Source organism: Pectinophora gossypiella, chromosome 21, assembly GCF_024362695.1.
Source record: "Pectinophora gossypiella chromosome 21, ilPecGoss1.1, whole genome shotgun sequence".
Lineage (NCBI taxonomy): Eukaryota > Metazoa > Arthropoda > Insecta > Lepidoptera > Gelechiidae > Pectinophora > Pectinophora gossypiella.
The window spans coordinates 3,076,301-3,094,637 of NC_065424.1; the positions used below are offsets into that span (position 1 = coordinate 3,076,301).

The window sequence follows — 18,337 nt, forward strand, 5'->3', positions numbered from 1 at the left end:
ATAAACGTGATTTATTTTAATATCAATTCATTATCTTAACTTGCATAAAACATGCCTACATTATGCTATTCTCGGAGGGCTCGTGACCTACACGTGGTTATCTATTGGAAGATTATTTTTATGATAAATGTTGTTATTTCAAACTAAGTTGCTGTTTAGCGGCATTCGTACTTAGATCAACTGCGCTTCTAATGGCCATCATCATCATCATTAGCCTTATACGTCTGTTTCAGACGATTTAAGACGTCAATGCCTCGAAGAAATCCACTTTCTTTCATGGCTGTGCCAGCCAATCCTAGAGCGGTAAATTACTACACACTCTGCAGGAGAAGTCTCCGACTGGTGGATTGTAGTCGCTTTGATGGTGTTTCATTCTCCTGCAGACGCGGCGGTTTGTTTTCATTCTGATGGTACATACAACTTATTTCTTCTTGTTATCAAGACTACTTCTTTCTGGTTGTTTATCTCCATAAATTGGGCTGGCTACCATGGGTGGATCCAGTCATGACCCCCATGACCCCTGGTCGACAGGTTGGGTCATGAGTGGCTACTAAGTACACAGTAATTTTCCCCCTGACATAAAAGCTGGATCAGCTCCTGCTGGCTCCTATCCTGGAAACCTATAACTACCTACAGAAGGGAAGTATGTAGTAATAGAAGATGGAATATGTTCCATGCCCTTATAATTTTTACAATTGCATGTAATTACAACTGGGCCATCGTCTGTTAAGATCGTCTGTTCATGGTCCAGTGTGGGGTTTTATAAAAATTATAACATATAATACCGGGTTCTTGCCGCGTTAAAAACCGGTGATACGAATCATCCTGTGATCATGGCACTTGCAACAGTGTTAAAATATCGGGAGTCTCATATACCTGATTTGAAAGCCTTTTTTTTACGTAACTTATTGTAGATTTGCCGCAGATGGCATTAACTACTTGGCCGGACAAATTATTTTAACGCGATAAGAACCGGGCATTATGTGTTAACTATTATTAGACCTGTACTGAAAAAGTGGTTGCTAGGCTATTAAAACAAAAGAGGCTAGGTTTGTTTGTGATTTCCTCTCGAACACATGTTTGAATCGATCTGAATAGTTAAGAATTAGTTCGATGAACTAGGTCAAGCGCTGCGCTGCGCATGCGCCTGTGCAAATTAAACAGTGACCAGTCATTATTTAACGACGGGTTTTGAACGGTTGACTGAAATAACAGTAATGAGTCTTTGGGGGCTTAAAGGTTGCTGCAAATTTTCTTGGGTTATGTAAGTTGCTGCAACTTTTCAGCGGTTATGTAAGTTTCATCTTTACAGCAATATGAGATATTAACACGCACGAATTCACGAATCAATTCACCACGATAAGTGCTGTATCATTAATTTTTCGACGGAAAATTCTACTTGATATCAATTCAGAATCATAAGCTGAATCATCCGGTATAGTGTCACCAATAAATACCCTGTATTTTAATTTCACTCACATATAAAGATTTCACTGCTAATCGTCATGTCATTTCTAAAAATGTGACATAACACTAGCAGTTCCCACAGAAATCATAAAACCGCTGCTTCTCTCATTGAATTTGCGGTTTCTGTTACTTTCCTCCGAGACATGTAATGAAATCCAAGAGCCTTTTACATAAGAGTTTATTCCCTCCCAGTATAATACGACCCCTTCTATTACCATAAATAAAATAGCTTATCAAATGACTGGTGCACGTGCCGAGAATCTGAGGATAATTTATTTATTTTATCTAAACGACAAGGTCGTATAAAAACGCGCCCACTAAGGTAGTAAAGGGTGTTTCTAGGAAAACGAGAGCAACTACAGTACGCCTACACATCGTTTTAAGATGAGATTATTAAAAAAATGAATGATTAAAGCAATGTGTACGACGAATTGTCAGGTGCATAATTATTAAATTTTATATTTTGGGTAGGAAGATGCCCAACAAAAGTACTATAATATATATTTTATGAAGCAAAGTCAAACGCAAGTAGATGTGTGAATTCTGGCGTATGCCCGAAATCCCTAGGGATAGCTAGAACTAGAAGGCATATTACAGAATCAAGTTAAAATCTTCAGATGCATGTTTTTTTGTTCTCTGTATTGTAGATATTCGTGACATTCACTACTTAGCCGGGAATCTTTATGCAACAATTTTTTGCTTATTTTACTTCGTAGATAGGTATCACCGTATCACGAAACCAAATAATTTATGCAAAGCCTTAGGACCATTTCCGAGCCGACTGAAGTTGGTTCTACTCAAATATAGGCCAAGGTTACCCGGGAACAGGGCTGTACGGAGATACACCGTATGAATGGTAATCCCTATTTACGACTGCAAAAACCACGCATACCATGCCAAAAAAGGGGTCGCCGATATTGCCAGATGTCCGACAGTTGTTTATTTTTAATTTAAAGTCACTATGACAAAGACTTAGACAAAAACCATTTAGTTTTCAGACAATGGACTACAATAGTTATGCGATTTGGGATGCCTTCATGGTAATTCGCAAGTCATAAATTAATTTCCATTTAGAACTGTTCGAAGGATAAAACCCAAAAAATATGTGCGATTTAAATAGTCTAGGTAAGCAATTAATAGAATAGAAAAACATTTATGATAATGCGTTTTACTATATCCAAGCAAAATTATTATTGTAAGTAACTAAAATGCCTACAAACTGATCTAGTTTAGAATAATTATTATTCAGCAAGTTTACTTTTCGAGGAGGCACGAATTTCCACGGTTGCTAATGTAAGCGGAACGGCCTGACTACTCCTGGGGGAGACTCAAATGTTCAGGAAACGGGGTCAATGCCAACCCAAATACTTCCTTCAAGTTATAAAACTTAAAAATTATATCATTTAGACCTTTTGTCGGTTAAAAGAGCTGCAACTTTGAAAAGAAGCGCCTTTTAAACGGTGGCTTAACATAAAACGGTACACTTTAGTTTTTTTTTCCCCCTAGGTATTTTGGATATTGAAAAGTATATAAAACGCTCAGGCTCTTGTGGTTGGACGAAAATATAAAGGAAATCTTAAAAAATCAAAAAAGCAGTTAAGTACTTATAAAATATTAAGGAGTCACGAATAACAATCGTAACAATAGTATAATGGAGCAATGTTCTATTTAAAGTTGCACGCCATATAGGGATATATTTTATCTCTTGGACATACTTGCTCTATGGCCTGAACCCAATATGCGGCTGTGAGACATGTCACGTGTTTAAACAATGAGGATACGTCGAGGGGAAGTCTACGTGCTCGAAAACTCCGATGTTTCCTATATCTTTACCCACATGTGGAATTCTCTTTCATGTAACCGAGTAGCAACATGCAGTAAAGTATGCCGCATAGCCTCTCCGTTGACAGAGTCGTGCTTAGGTCATGCCTACACGATAGAGGCACGTATTCTAGGCACTTTATATTTATGTTTGAATATTTGACAATAAGCCGCTAATCGACAAATAAACCATTGTTTCGAAAAAAAAAACACACCTGTGGGTACATTGCTACAGTATCATCAATATTACTGACTAATGTAATGGTACCATGGTTATAAAGGGCTCAGATTAGGTATGCGGAGTTAAGACTGAGAGAATCCTAGTAGGATATGTCTTGGAGGAGGCACTTCCTAGGGTTTTTTTCTAATAAAACTCCGGGGCAGTTATAGAACGATGCACTCCGTGTTATGGTTGCGCAGGAAGAGAGTTACAGAAACGTGATACCACCTTTTCGAAATATTGCTTATAAAAATAATCTATTTTAGTTGGTGTGGCCAGGAAGGAGGATGTTAATATTTGAATACTTGATACTGGTTCTAAGCATAAATTCGATCCTTTAGTGAAATGATCTCTACAAAACATTAACTAAGCAAACAACGCAAATAAAACACAGTGTTAGTACAACAGCTTTAATGAGTGAACAAACAAATTAATGGGTTAATAGGACTTTCTAATGGAGGGTGATTGGTTACACTTTAAAGTGACCAAAGCAATGATAGAGACAAACAGTAGTGGTTAAATAGGGAAAATAACGTATGTACCTTCAAGTAGGTACCTTTTACCTTAACTATTTGGGACATACTTAAGACATTCTTTGTTATTTCAATGTAAAAAAAATAAATATGTACGTTAGGTATGTCGTAGGTAGAGCATTGTTTTCTCGCTATTTTCCTGCGTGGATTACGTTTGGATACTACAGTCAAACACTCTTACATCTATCTATAAGTACAATTTTTCATAGGTTTGCTTACGTGAATAAGTATGGTATTATCAAATACCATAAACGATACTTATTCAGAAAATTGAAGCTAATTAATTGTTACGAATGGGGATCGAATGCGTGACCTCGGATGAGTACCAATTTAACCACCATTGCTTGTCAACCATAATTAAGCAATAACCCAGAAAATGTAATTACTTAATCTCGTTAATTAAACAGTTGAGGACAAAGTGAACCAATGAAGCCATAGCCCAATTAGTAAAATTAAGGGCATGCTAAAATGATTTCAATGATATGTACCTACCTTCTTAAAGCCTTGGAGATATAAATCCATTAGTTTCTTTAGCAAATTATACCTATAATGAACATAAAATAACAAGTCAAAGCGAGAGTAAATGCTTGCAATGTAAAATATTGCATTACAAAAGCAAAACTACATGCAATAATTAGCAATCCATAGTCGATTATAGTAGTTAGTAGCAGGTTCTAGTGTAGATGTACTCCCATACTGATTACCTAGGCAAGGAAAATTCCGATAAAATTAGTATTAAATTAACAAGCTAAAGATAATTATTAAAATACATAGAAACACACAATACATAGAAAACACATAAAAATAGGTGCTACGTAAAAAGCTGTGGCAGCAGGTTAGTTAAAGCATATTGTTTCATACAATCATATGATTAACCCAGTGGGTGGTGATGGACTAATGTTATGGGCGATAGGCTGATCCCTTATCACCATAAGGTTCATCATATCCATCTTTGGACTTCGTATCAACAGTGGCTGCAAGTTGTCTTTGATTACTTGTGGCTCTGCCCACCCCATTAGGGATTACGGGCGTGAGTTTATGTATGTATGTGTAACCCAGTGGCCTATAATAATATCGTCACTGGAAAGGCAAAATTACGTAAGCGCCAAAAGGCCATTTCGAGAAAAAGCCGTTTAAAGTTTCATTTTTTCGTTTTTTTATCATAACTTTTTACCCAATTATCCAATTTAGATGATGTCAATGTAAGGTTACATTGTTTTTTAATTTTCTATGTCCAGCAATACATATCATAACAGTTGGATTGCTATTTTAGGATATAGTGGCGCTTACGTAAAAATGATTTCAGTTTACAGTAAAGCAAATTTACTTAACCGCCATCTGGTTAAAATATTATTTGGAAGCAAAATTACTTACAGCTCTTACGACAATGCATACGAGAACGACAATATTTCTTTAAATATAATAATACTCTAATGTTAGCGGAGTAAAAGTTACTGTAACGACTTTTACACATCTGCTTTCATTATGTGAAAATTGCCTAAAAAGTGATCGATTGATTATGTCAGTTCACCAAAGATTCTTTAAAGTAAGTTTTTGTAATATCTTACATGGGTAAAAAGACGTAAGAGACAAATAATTATTCTTAATACCTCCTTAAATTACTTATTACTTCAATTGATTTATAAAAATAGCTATTAAAATACTGAAGTGCCAGAAATAAAGTTTCATAAAATATAAATAATAGCGTACAACCCGTTATCTATGTTTGTAAAAGTTTCTTTTTAACACTTTCAAAGACAGAACGTATACGGACGTTCCGATTCCAAGGTGTCATACTACCTATTATGAACCACCAATGACCCATGGTCTCTGTCCGTGAAAGGGTTAAACGGTTTTATTTAGCTAAACCCGTACGGTATATTTGTATCAAAATTAGATATTGCAATTTAAGTACCTTCCTGTTGTCAGATTGATCTGAAATTTGGTACGCACCTTTAATTCCGATGTCAATACAATATAATAAAATCAATAACATTATAAATCTAAGATGGCAGCCGGTACGTAATGGGGGATTACATATTTTTTCAAACCCCCTCAATATGGGTATCAAATGAAATAGCTACACAAGTAGAATACTGTGCTTATGTCAAAATTTAAAATCCAAGATGGCCGCCGTTCCAAAATAGCGGACTAGGTACATATTTTTCCACAACCCCCTCAATATGGGTATCAAATGATAGGACTACACTAGTAGAATACTGTCATTATGTCAAAATTTCAAATCCAACATGGACGATATTACAAAATGATTGAAAGAAGGATGTTGCCCTTAATTTTGTCATTGGCATCCACCGTCCATAATATGCAGGGCAGCACAGTGGATCGCTGGGTAATGATGCCGCCGACGAACTGGCAAGGAGAGGATCAGACACCAGGGTATATGGACCCGAACCAATCCTGCCGATACCTTTCAGTCAGTTACGCTCGTGGGTAAGGGACCATACCCAGCAACTACACAACGACAGATGGGCACAGCTGCCCACATGCAGACAGTCGAAGGATATCATGTCTATGATATCCAATTCACTCGCCGACTGCTTCGCTTAAACCGCAATGACCTCCGAATAGTAGTGGGCAGTATAACGGGTCACTGCCCACTCAACAAGCACCTATTTAACTTAGGGATAACGGACAGCCCACTTTGCAGAGGCTGTCTGGACGCAGAAGAAACTGCCCCCCATGTAATCCTGGAATGCACGGGAGTGTCAGCACAACGGGTAAAAATCCTCAAAGGAATGGGGTCGCTCCGCGAAGCCTGTGAAATCCCCAGGAGGCTTCTGAGCTTCTGAAAGGAGATAGGTTGGCTTACGTAGTCAACAATTACACGCATAATGGGCCACCTTAGAGTCTAAATGCGGAAAACAGAGCCCACTAACATAACATAACATATGCAGGGCAGCACAGTCGACCATGCAGTAGTATATTTGGGCTCAAAATTGTTTGAATTAGGACAAGCATACGTGGCTCTAAGTCTAGTCAAGTCTCTGGAAGGGTCAAGTCTTTTTAATTACTCAATAATTTCTAATTCCTCAATAATTCCCCTTATAGTTTTTCAGAGTATTTACCACGAAGTTTAATACACTTTTCCATTCGCTCGAACCAGGTATTATTTAACATTTATTCCATTCCAAAGTAGAGGTGTTCAAAATGGCTGATTTGAAAGCGTTGGCCGCTTCTTCACCGCACTGGAACCTTTGACCGCGAAGAGTTTCTTTTTTAATTTTAGGAAATGTAAAGAAATCATTGGAGCTTAGGTCAGGACTGTATGGAGGATGGTCAAGAATTTCTACGTTTTCCTGCTTCAAATAATCGTTTGACGAGCGGTGTGTGAGCTTGCGTTGCCATGGTGCAGCATCCTGCACCCCTGCGCATCATCATGCGTCGCTTTGGGTTAGATTTTCGAAGTTCGGCGATGACTTGTGGTAAACAAATTGTGGTATACCAATCCGCATTAACCGTCCTACGATCTTCAAGTGCAATTGTCGCAACATGACCGATTTTCTCCACGAAGGTAGCCACCATCTTCTTTGAAGTGCTTCGAGAGCGAACAACTTTAGTCGGCTTTGACTCGTTTTGGAAGACCCAAACTGTGGATTGTTGTTTGGAATCAGGATAATAGCATAAATCCAAGATTCGTCACCACTGATGATGTCGTACACGTGATTTGACTCTCCTCGGTTGAACCTCTGAAGAGTTTTCTTACACCATCTGACGCGGGCTACCTTATGATAGTCAGAAAATGCGGGATGCAACGGCAAACTAGTTTTCTCACACCAAGTGCCTCATGCAATATCGTTTAAATGGTTGTCCCTGAAATGCCTAATAACGCCTCTATTCTCGGTATGTCACATGACGATTTTTGAGGATTAGTTGTCTCACAGCAACGATATTATCTTCAGTGAAGGCGGATGTCCACGCTCGAATTCTAAATACCAGCGTTCGATGGTTCGCAGACATGGCACTTCATCGTGGAATAGAGATTTTAACTGTTTGAAACATTGAAGTCGCGGTAGGCCTCTTCGAAAGTTATAGAAAATTTTTCTTTTTAAGATTCATTTTCGGACGTGACCTGACAGATTCAAACCAACGCTGTGACTAAACAATTGCATTAATCCTAATGCTTTCAATTGTTTTGATATTCTAAATTCCAACAAATTTGAATTTTGAGTTCTCGATTCAAAATTGGCGCTAAATATGCAAACCACAGAACTTAAAAAGTATAACAAAGTCGCTTTTTCTGTCCCTATATCCCTATGTACGCTTAAATCTTTAAAATTGCGCAACGGATTTTGATGCAATTTTCTTTAGTAGATAGAGTGATTCAAGAGGAAAGTTTATAGGTATGTATAATAACATCCAATAAATAGTGTAGAAATACTGTTATTTTTGAGGATTTTAATGTGATGTCGTAAATAATTTCATTTTTCCTCAGCATTGCATCCGAGCGAAGCCGGGCGGGTCGCTAATAAATTATAAAATCAATTCTAAAATAGTTTTACTTTTAGACCTATTGTTAAAAAATAACTTCCTGGGAAACTTACTGCTAGCCCACAAACTTGCTTAATAACAGCATAAAAATGCGAAGGCAAATTTACGTACACGCCTTACTTATTCTAAATACTGTAAGTCAAAATTACTTATACGCCATTCACTGCATAAACATGCTAAGACATTTTTTTGTTATACGCCTTACTTATTTTAAAAGCTGTAAATAAAAATGACTTATACATAGTCTATTTTTTATTTTCAGTAGTCCAAAATTACTAATAAAATGATACTTTTCAAACTATAGAATGCCAAATTTACTTAAAGTTAATATGTAGTTATTATATAGGAACACAATATTACTTATACACCAGTCACGAAAAAAACACCAAAATCTTGTCGTTTAAGAAACTGGAATTGAAAAAAGTCAACTATTTTTAAATTTACGTAAGCGCCAAAAAAGTGCTCGTATCGCAATGCTACCCAGACAGATCGACGCAGAATGAAACGCTGATTCCGAATATATAAAAAACCCAAAATACCTATTTTGGCGCTTACGTAATTTTGCCTTTCCAGTGACGATATGATTATGATTACAAATGTTCTGATAGCGAAAATACAAGATACAAGGTAGGTTATGAGGTGGACCAGATTTCTATAGATTAGATTACCAAAGTAGCCTATTCAAAACAATGCAAAGTTATTATAGTTGTATAATTAATGTTTAATGTTTTACTGTATGTTAATAATATTTTCTCTTACACTTTAAACAAAATCACAAAAGACGATGGGTTCGAGATCGGGAAGTAGGTAGGTACGTACCAATAAGTCTAGGAAATGCGTTGTGGTTTTACTTTTGTAAACTTGATTATGTTTTATGTTTTTGATGTAACTAAGTAGGTACCTTTATTGCTGCGCTTCTGTAAAGATAGAATACCAATAGAAGAATTATTTATGGTGCTGTCTCCGGTGACAAGTCCCCGGCCGCGACCGCTTTCTTTACATGCAACCTGACGATAATTGCATAACCAAAGGTACAAGTGAGTGTTGAAAGTACTCACCATGCGACGACTCGGGAGATAAATCAGCGGCGGGCAGTTGCACCGAGCTGCAGCATCGCGGGCTCCGCACTCCGCTCGCGAAACTATAACTACACCGATAACACACCAACACCACACAAAAAAGACAACGGTCCCCCCAAACCAGTTCCCGGCGCATCGACACAACACAGCACACCTAGCGGACCTCGCACTTGTTGCAAAACTAACAAAAAGATGATTTAACAACGAGAAAAATCAACCGAAAGTCGTTTTGTAATCGATTTTTTTTTATTTATCTCCCTAATTCACACATCGAACTGCACTCTAACGCAACTAAAACTCGGTTACACTTTAAAGTAACGGAAGCACAAGTTTTTTATGGGTTTAATTCAATTTTTTATTAAATAAAATAAGTAATAAAATTATTCTGTTCTGTCAATGACCATTCAGCCAGCTCCCAGCCGCGCGCATGCGTGCGTAGCGAGAGCGCTAGGGATGTTCGATCCGATCCGATACTTATGTGGATCGATACAATGTAATACGATCCACTCGATTTTTGTATCGATACAATGTCATTCGATCCGTAGGCGGATCGATACAGAAGCACGGTGGATCGGATCGAAAAATCGTATTAGGTTGTACTTGTACTAGTATAGCTTGTCTGGAAAGTAATTGTTTAAAACTTAAAGGCAGGGTTGCCGATGACTATTGAGTGAATTTCCCACAAATCCAAGACAAATTCCCCAATTTTGGGAGAAAAAATCTTTTATCTTCTTTTTACTCACTTGTTTACTACAAAAAGTTGTTGGTCGCGTCAAAAAAATAGAAGTCAGTTTCTTTCCAGCATTTTATATATGTATAACATAATACTAACACTAAAAAGAGATTCTTATTTCACTTATGTAAACATTTATTTCTCTGGCGGTAGATTTTGATAGATGAGATGTATTATTATATTTAAAAGTACCGTCAATTTCGGCATTTGTTACCGACATTTTATTTTTATGTAAGTAAGTAGTACTTTTTAGTCGCTTGGACAACTTATTTTATTTATATAAACCAATTGTAATTTTGCTATGGCTCCGCCTAAAAATCCAATGTTTGGTCGTTGTTTGTGAAAACGGATACTGGAGGAAAGTGCATATTATGTCATATCGAGGTGAAAACTAAAGGAAACACCACCAATTTGGCAAAGCACATAAAAAGGCATCATAAAAACACGGAATTTGTGTCAGAAAGTCAGCAAAAACACAACATCTTTTATTTTTCTAAATATTTGATTCGATACTGGATCGATCCAAAAAATCGTATCGAGTCAATAGGATCGATACTAGGATCGATACAGTACATTACGATCCATTGCGATCCGGAATATCGATACAATGCTACCGGATCGAACATCCCTAGAGAGCGCCACCTGCGCAAGTCAACTGACGGGTGACGGGCGGCCGCCGGGGATGCCACTGACGAAAATAAAGTTTATGTTGCCAGTTTCAAACATTCACATTTAAATATTCCCTCCGTAAAGTAAATGAATTTGTAAAATCATACCAAGTTGAACAATTTCCTTATGAATTATAACGGGAAACTATGACCGTAGGTCAAAATATTTAAAAAAATATTTTATTTCTGTCCAAACCTTTACAATCTATTTTAGAACCTCCTTGCAGCCACTACGTTAGTGAAACCTCAATTCGAAAACATACGGCCAAACCATCGAGATTGACGTGACAGTTCATTCAGTCGGTACGAAATTCGAAAAGCGATTTGAAATAAAAGAAAAAAAATATATCATGTATCTTTCAAAAAAGAGGAAAATTTTGTTATTGTAGATTTAACCACCAATGTCTTTCAAATTGTCGTCATTTTTATTTACAGTTTTACCGCTAATTTTTCTCTTAAAATTTAGTGACTATTATATTAGTTCGTTTCTTATTCTAAAGATAATTAATTGTATGCATGAGATGTCACATTGAATGAGCTTCGAAGTGGATCGGTACTCGTCTGCGTGGGCACATATCGCCCTTTGTGCGGATCTCACCTGGGCTACGGAACCTCCCGATGAATTCATTATAGCTAATCAGGTACCTTGCGACTCCTTTTCAATTATACCTAGAAACCACGCAACCGACAGGACAAAGTCAGATTGTCTTCCTGACGTCTCATATCGCAAAAGTTTACCTTCTCCGAAGTTGAAAATTAGAATTTTAGTAATTTGGCACAAGCAAACTTAAGTTTTCTTTTCTTCCAGCGCCTTTGGGCACAACACTGCCGTGTTTCCCAAGTCCTACAGGACCCTACAATAGAATCACAAAGTTTACAAACAGCCAATCAATGCGAATTAACAGGTAAGATGACCATCTCGTATAAGAAGCATAGAAATATTTCTTTCATTGTGAATTTTTCCTCTTCATTGGTCGGTCATGTTTTTCAGAAAAACGCTCAAGTTCGAGCCAAATCCAAGAAAATGGAAGCTTTAGTGGCAGGAGGAGTGTGAAAGACGTCATACCAGAATCAAGATTGGCGCAATACTATGGAAATTTTTATTACGATGAAGTCAGGTTGTTTATTCATGTATTTGTAAATAAAATATTGAATAAACACAAAGTAGTTTTTACAAGTCCCAATCTGTCAAAATGTACAGTATTTGTTGGCAGTATGAAATTCCCGCGCAAAGCTGGCGCCATTTTGTATTGACAGGTAGCTGGCGGGAAAGCGCAGTTCCGCTACATGAATTTATACGTTTTTCAGAGAAAAGTGTTATACGAGCACGAACGAGAAGACAAGCGGTCGCGGCTACAGCGGTCAAGGGTGCGAAAATTCCGACCTCACAGAATGTTGGATGCTTCCAGAGGTAAATGTTCATAAACTCACGAACACATAAACGATAGGTATACATACCTACGCAAGCACACGCACTACTTGCAAAACCAACTGGAATATGTACTTAGAGCTACAAGTAAAACCGTACCTTTCTTAAGTAGGTATAATCCACTCAACGAAGACAAAAAGTTGCCTGATAGGGGAAAAAATAATATACGTAAGTATTGAGAATATAATATTTTGCGAATGTAATATTATGAGAACAAAGGAATAATTCATGTACTTACTTAAAAACAAATTTTGGCCTTTTTGTAGGGAATGGTGTTTATAACAACATACTTACTAACAATACTGATGGGTCAAGGTTGAGTTAACGGGATGGGGGACGAGGTGGTTAGGACTCAAAAATTGCAACATTTACAAAGATTGACATATAAACGGCTACTTGCTATAATATCTCATGAACGGATAGACTTTCCAAAGTCCCTCATTGTAAATGTATTGTAATGACCTCCGTGGTCCAGTAGTTGAGCGTCGGGCTCACGATCCGGAGCCCCGGGTTCGAATCCCGGTGGGGACAAATCACAAAAATCACTTTGTGATCCTTAATTTGGTTAGGACATTACAGGCTGATCACCTGATTATCCGAAAGTAAGATGATCCTTGCTTCGGAAGGCACGTTAAGCCGTTGGTCCTTGTTTGTTGTTGGTGTTGTTACTACTTATTATTGTAAGTATGTAGTCGTTACATGAGCCATGTCAGGGGCCAACCTCATCAACCCTGGGGTCAGTAATAACCCTGACACTTTTCTTCTATCGACTTTCATTTAACAAACCGTCACCAAATAACTCAACTTCCCCCATGTCAGCGAGTTGATATCTTCGTGTCTGGTCTCCAGGTGGAGTATTGGTTCAGAAAGCTGGTAGACGATCCGGCAGATCGCAGCCTGTTCCCGCGCCGCCGCCGACAATACAGGATGCTTGCTGATGATGATTTGTGCGCAATTTTTCTTTTAAAACACATTTTTCGCATATTTTTGTCGACTGAACGTCGTTTTGTGTGAGGTTATTTTTATGCGTATGATCGACAGGGTAGGATGTATAAGAGTTATTGATGCTGGTTCGGTCAAGGCTATGCTGCTGACCATTTTGATCCTAAGTTTTGTTGATTGTGTAATTTGATAGACTTGTTGGACTTTTCGATGTGGGTAAACATCATTATGTAGATGAAAGACACGAGAAATGTAGGTAATTTTGTCTTTGGAACAGCAGCGTACCTATTTTAATGGATTGTGTATTATTTTTTGGAAGTGTAGCTTCAAGTTTTCCCGTGAGTAAAGTAGTCAGACAAACTAATTACCTATCTTAAATGATAGGAAAATTTAGTAGCTGAGAGAAGCTAAAAGAATAGCCTTTTCAAACAAACGCCAAGTTCTAGACGCCAACTGGGCAGCTGCTAGCTAATCTCTGTAGTTCCGCTACGTCTAACAATGTAAATAATATATTGCCTCTTAAACTGGAGATGCATTTCTCTAAAAGAAAATCCATGTAGTACCAAAAAACTTAGGTAACAATACGATTGACAAGGGGTGAAGTAGCCCCTGGATAGTGAAATTAATGGGCACCGATCGGCAGCTAGCGAGCGCTGGGGCCTGGCTGGGACGCGAGCCGCTGGCGAGGAGGCGGCGCTGGCGGCGCGCGTGCTGAGCGTGCGCGGCCTGTGGGCCGGCTGCGCCGCGGGCTGTGCCGCGGGCTGTGCCGCGGGCTGCGCCACAGGCTGCGCCGCGAGCTGCCCCACGGGCCGGCGCGCGCCCGAGCCGCCCCCCGCGCCCCGCAAGATGCGCGCGCGCCGCCGCCAGCCGCGCCGCCTGGCCGCGCTGGCGCCACCGCCGCCCGCCTACTGCCTCGACGCGCCGGCGCAGCTCTTCTGCGATCCGCAGTGCAAGGTTTATATAGTATTCTACTTTTTTAAATGTTAATCTGACCGACTTGGATTTGTTGCAGACTCTGAAATAGCCAAACTTACTTAGATACATAAACTGTCGTAGAGCTTCGTCACACGAATGAAATCTTCTTCGACTGCATTAGATGGATGATTTAACAGATTGTTATGATAGTTCCAGTTCGACCCGCCGCGGCCGCCGCAGCTCGCGGAGTGCCAGCGCGCCATGGGGCGGCTGTCGGCGTCGGTGCAGGCCGTGATGCGCGCGTCCGCAGCCCGCTGCCCGCCCTACCGCGGCACCAACGTGTCCCGCTACGCGCCCACCTGCCAGCGGCCCGCGCGCGGCCCCGAGCGCCGCTACGGCGTGTGGTGGCCCCGCGACCACCCCAGCCCGCGCCTCGACCACCGCTTCCAACTCACGCACGTGCCGCAGCCCCCCACCGACGCACAGAAACCCACCGCCGAGCCGGAATCGGTCGAAACCAAACAGGAATCTGTCGAAGAGAAGGACGACGAGGGCACGAGCGAGCAGCCTGCGCCGTCAACCTCCGAGCCGCAGACGCCGCAGACGCCAGACAAACCGGAGAGCCCGAAGTTGACGGCGAAAGAAAAGGTGGTCGCGGACGGGCAGATGCCCTCGACGAGCGCCGCCGCCGTCGACTCCGGCCTGAGGAAGAAGCGCCTGTACAGCACGGTGCTAAGCATGAGCGCACCCGCACCTCTCAACCTGACCCCCGTCGGCTGCGTGCGCCTGTCGCAAAAGCTGGTCACCCCGGGCCTGTTGAAGCTGAACCCGAAAATCGTGCTCCCGACGACGCGGGTGCGGCCCCCCAACGTGGACAACAAGTTCGAGGAGCTAGAGAAGGAGGCGCTCGAGCAGTACAAGGCGTCCGACGAGAGCATAGACACCAAGTTTCGCGAGCTGGAGAAGCAGGCGGTGGAGCAGTACAGCAACAGTAACAGCAACACGAGCTGCAGCAGCGGCCACTCGGCCGAGAAGAGGACGTCCACCTCGCCGCCGGAGAACGATCCCAAGAAAAAGCAACCGGCAAAATTTCATAAGGAAAAGGCGGTCGATAGTGTCGTGATCTACTCGCAGAATTTTCCCGATCTGAACGCGAAAGGCCACACGACGAGTGTCACGAATTTAAAAAACTTCCACACCCCCCCGAGGGGGGAAAAAAAGGAGCAAACGCATAGATCGAACAAGAACCTGCGGAGTTTGAAGAGTGATACACAACGGGCCGCCTCCGACACGGATTACGACACGCGGGAGGCGAAGGGGAGCCACAAGGGCCCGATGCGATGGACGCTGCACGTGGTGCCGCCCAAGAAGAGGCACCTGACGCTGTGTGTGTCGGACTTCTCGTCTGACGAGGAGCTGGAGGAGGGCGGCGGGTCCATCAAGGACGCGGGCCCCTGCATCAAAAACCACGCGGCCGGCAAGGTGAAGATGTCCGCGCACGGCGGCGGCGACCTGCACCCCATCATGAGGAAGACGTAGCATAGGAGGACCGCCACACCGCGCCGAGGTGCCAACTGATCAAACATCGGCTGTTACTTATTTATATTTACCTTTTACACAAACGCGCCACCAAAAGTCGCTGAACGCTGAAGGAAATTGTGAATATATGGAACCGGTCACACGCGCACGCCTTGCTACTGCAGCTCAGGTAATTCGGTCGAGTGGTCTCAGTTGATAGCTTTCTTTACTGTGTTTATAGGCGTTCGCCGACTTTTAGTGGTCGCTGTCAGTTTTTGATATGCTTATTGTGAATGCGAGTTTTGTGTGATCCAAATAATAGCAGACGTGTATCGAACAGTGTCGTGACCGGCCGCGCTCCGTGTTCCGATCAAGCTGTTTTAGCAATGTGCTTATTTTTACTAGTCATAAATGCTTTGTATATATATTTTTGTATTTTTGACTTTATGATATTGAATAAGAAAAACATTTTCAGTTCATGAAAAAGGATAACAGTACAAAGTTAAATTCTTTAGGTATTTAACAAAATAAAAAATAAATTTTATATGAATTGTTCTAACTTGAGGCTGTTATTTTATGGGTAAGATTTAGATAAAACAAGGAGTTAGTCAACAATGTTTATATTAACTTTGGAATATACAATATAGTCTTCCTAACAGGCTAGAATCATAAATATACTTTTGCACTTGAAGCTCTCATCATCACCAAGTGTTCACAGTACTGATGTGATCATATCAGCTGTCCAGGAACTTTTCCAAATCTGTCTGGTCGTCATCCAGTTGTATTTGTTCTAGAGTCACTTTCGGTGCAGGTGACAGTCCTGTTTATGACAAAACAAGGTTGACTACTTCCAATCTTTTCATTGAACTAGGGAGAATTTCTGACAAGTTAAAACAGTGAAATAATTCCCTCTTGAGACAATTTAAATTCCAGTGGGAGTACCCACAGACTGTAAAGGATACATAAGACATGGCTGTATGGGCATAGTTCCCTTTGCCTTGCCCTTCAGGGAAACCCAAAACAAAAAAAAATGACTGGTCCTATCCACAGAATTCGCTAGAATACTTAGCAACTTAATACACTTAGCAACTGAATACTTAGCTTCTTAATTATACCAGTATAGATAATAGAATAGGGGAGAACTCACCAGCTGGCAAAGCCCCACTAGTGATGTATTTGGCAATGTCTTGTTGGAATGCCATAGCACTTGTCTCCCGATTGCTCTGCAATTCTGCCAGCTGCCTCCGTTCCCGCTCCCAGTTCTGCTCAGAGTTCTCTTTGGCCAGCTTACATCGGGTGGCTTCTAGAGATGCTGAAATTATTAAATACATGGCAAATATATAAAAAAACATGTTTAATAAATATATTTTTTTAACTAAATAATCCATAATAATATGTGTTGGGCTTATCTGTTTCATTGTATGTATCTCAGAGCTTACTATGTATCAATGTGGGTACAAGACTACTTAAGACTACTACAGGCTGTGCCCATCCCATTAGGGTTTATGGGTGGCATTATATAAGTACCTATTCCATGTCAAATTTTAGCAAATTATCAATTAAGTACATCTTACCCATTTTTTTCTCTTTGTACAAAGTGAGATGGTAGTGATGATCTAATTTCCATTTCTCCATGTTACTTCTCTCGACAATATCTTCAAACTCGACCAGCTCCTCCTCCACACTCTGCAGGAGACTTTCCACGTTCTTCAAACTATCCATACACTGTGCCACCGCGGCTGTTAGGTTCGGCAAATGCAACAAACTTTGTGCTAACTCATTCGCACTTTGTAACCGCATTTTTGTCGTATCGTGCAACTCCAGAATCAATTTATCAACCTCATCAGCTGCCTTGGCGTTCTTATCAGCGTTCTCATGCAATTCTGCCCAATGTGACTGGAATTTTTCCAACAATTCACCCCCTGCTCCATAGTTTACTTTACTTTCCACATGCACTTTCTGTTTGTCTTTAAAAATATTCTTCACCCTCTGTACTTCTTGTAACGTGTGCCGCAGGTTGTTGTTTGAACTTAGGCCATCTTGCACTACTGAAATAAAGTCTTTAAGGTTTCCTAACATTTTTATTTTAATATTTATCTACAAACACAACAAATAAATAAGACAAGTACTCCATCAATTTATGTGACAGAGCACACAGCGTTCAAATTACTTACATTCTAGTAAGAATCATATCGGATTCGGAATATTAATATCTATTTTAATTTTGACTTACTTAAAATATATATCACTATTGCAAATAATATTTTTAACAGAGTCTCATATTTCTTTCTATTTATATGTACAATAATGTATTTATCTAATAGATTTTATTTTTCGGCATTAAAATTGTATCTGCCTTTCTGAACGCACGCTGAATCGGATACACGATACTAGTAATTTTCTACTTGTTTTTTTTGACTGACTGAAATAACTTTGCATTGTATCCGAACATTCTGCGTTTATGTTGCATAGCTTTGGAAATAACTTTAATCATAAAATGAAG

General features: G+C 40.1%; 3 protein-coding genes across 4 annotated transcripts in view; 1 reads left to right on the top strand and 2 right to left on the bottom strand.

The window, feature by feature from the left end:
* Positions 1–10,071, bottom strand: part of LOC126376498 (uncharacterized) — an 80,415-nt gene extending 70,344 nt beyond the window's left edge. For both annotated transcript variants that reach the window (XM_050023928.1, XM_050023929.1), the window contains exon 1: positions 9,609–10,071. The gene's annotated coding sequence lies outside the window, so the exon portion shown is untranslated. The remainder of the gene's footprint in view (positions 1–9,608) is intronic.
* A 1,488-nt stretch (positions 10,072–11,559) lies between these two features.
* Positions 11,560–16,010, top strand: LOC126376520 (uncharacterized). Its single transcript, XM_050023967.1, has 7 exons — positions 11,560–11,671; positions 11,839–11,951; positions 12,041–12,148; positions 12,339–12,441; positions 13,309–13,406; positions 14,049–14,355; positions 14,527–16,010. Exons 1-7 carry the CDS (start codon positions 11,564–11,566, stop codon positions 15,853–15,855), a joined length of 2,166 nt encoding a protein of 721 aa, XP_049879924.1. The 5' UTR covers positions 11,560–11,563; the 3' UTR covers positions 15,856–16,010.
* A 428-nt stretch (positions 16,011–16,438) lies between these two features.
* LOC126376688 (dysbindin-like) lies at positions 16,439–17,999 on the bottom strand. The gene is made up of 3 exons (XM_050024243.1): positions 17,409–17,999; positions 16,982–17,146; positions 16,439–16,654 (listed from the first exon to the last, which is right to left on the bottom strand). The coding sequence occupies exons 1-3, from the start codon at positions 17,911–17,913 to the stop codon at positions 16,569–16,571; spliced, it is 756 nt and encodes a 251-aa protein (XP_049880200.1). The 5' UTR covers positions 17,914–17,999; the 3' UTR covers positions 16,439–16,568.
* Between the last annotated feature and the right edge of the window lie 338 nt (positions 18,000–18,337).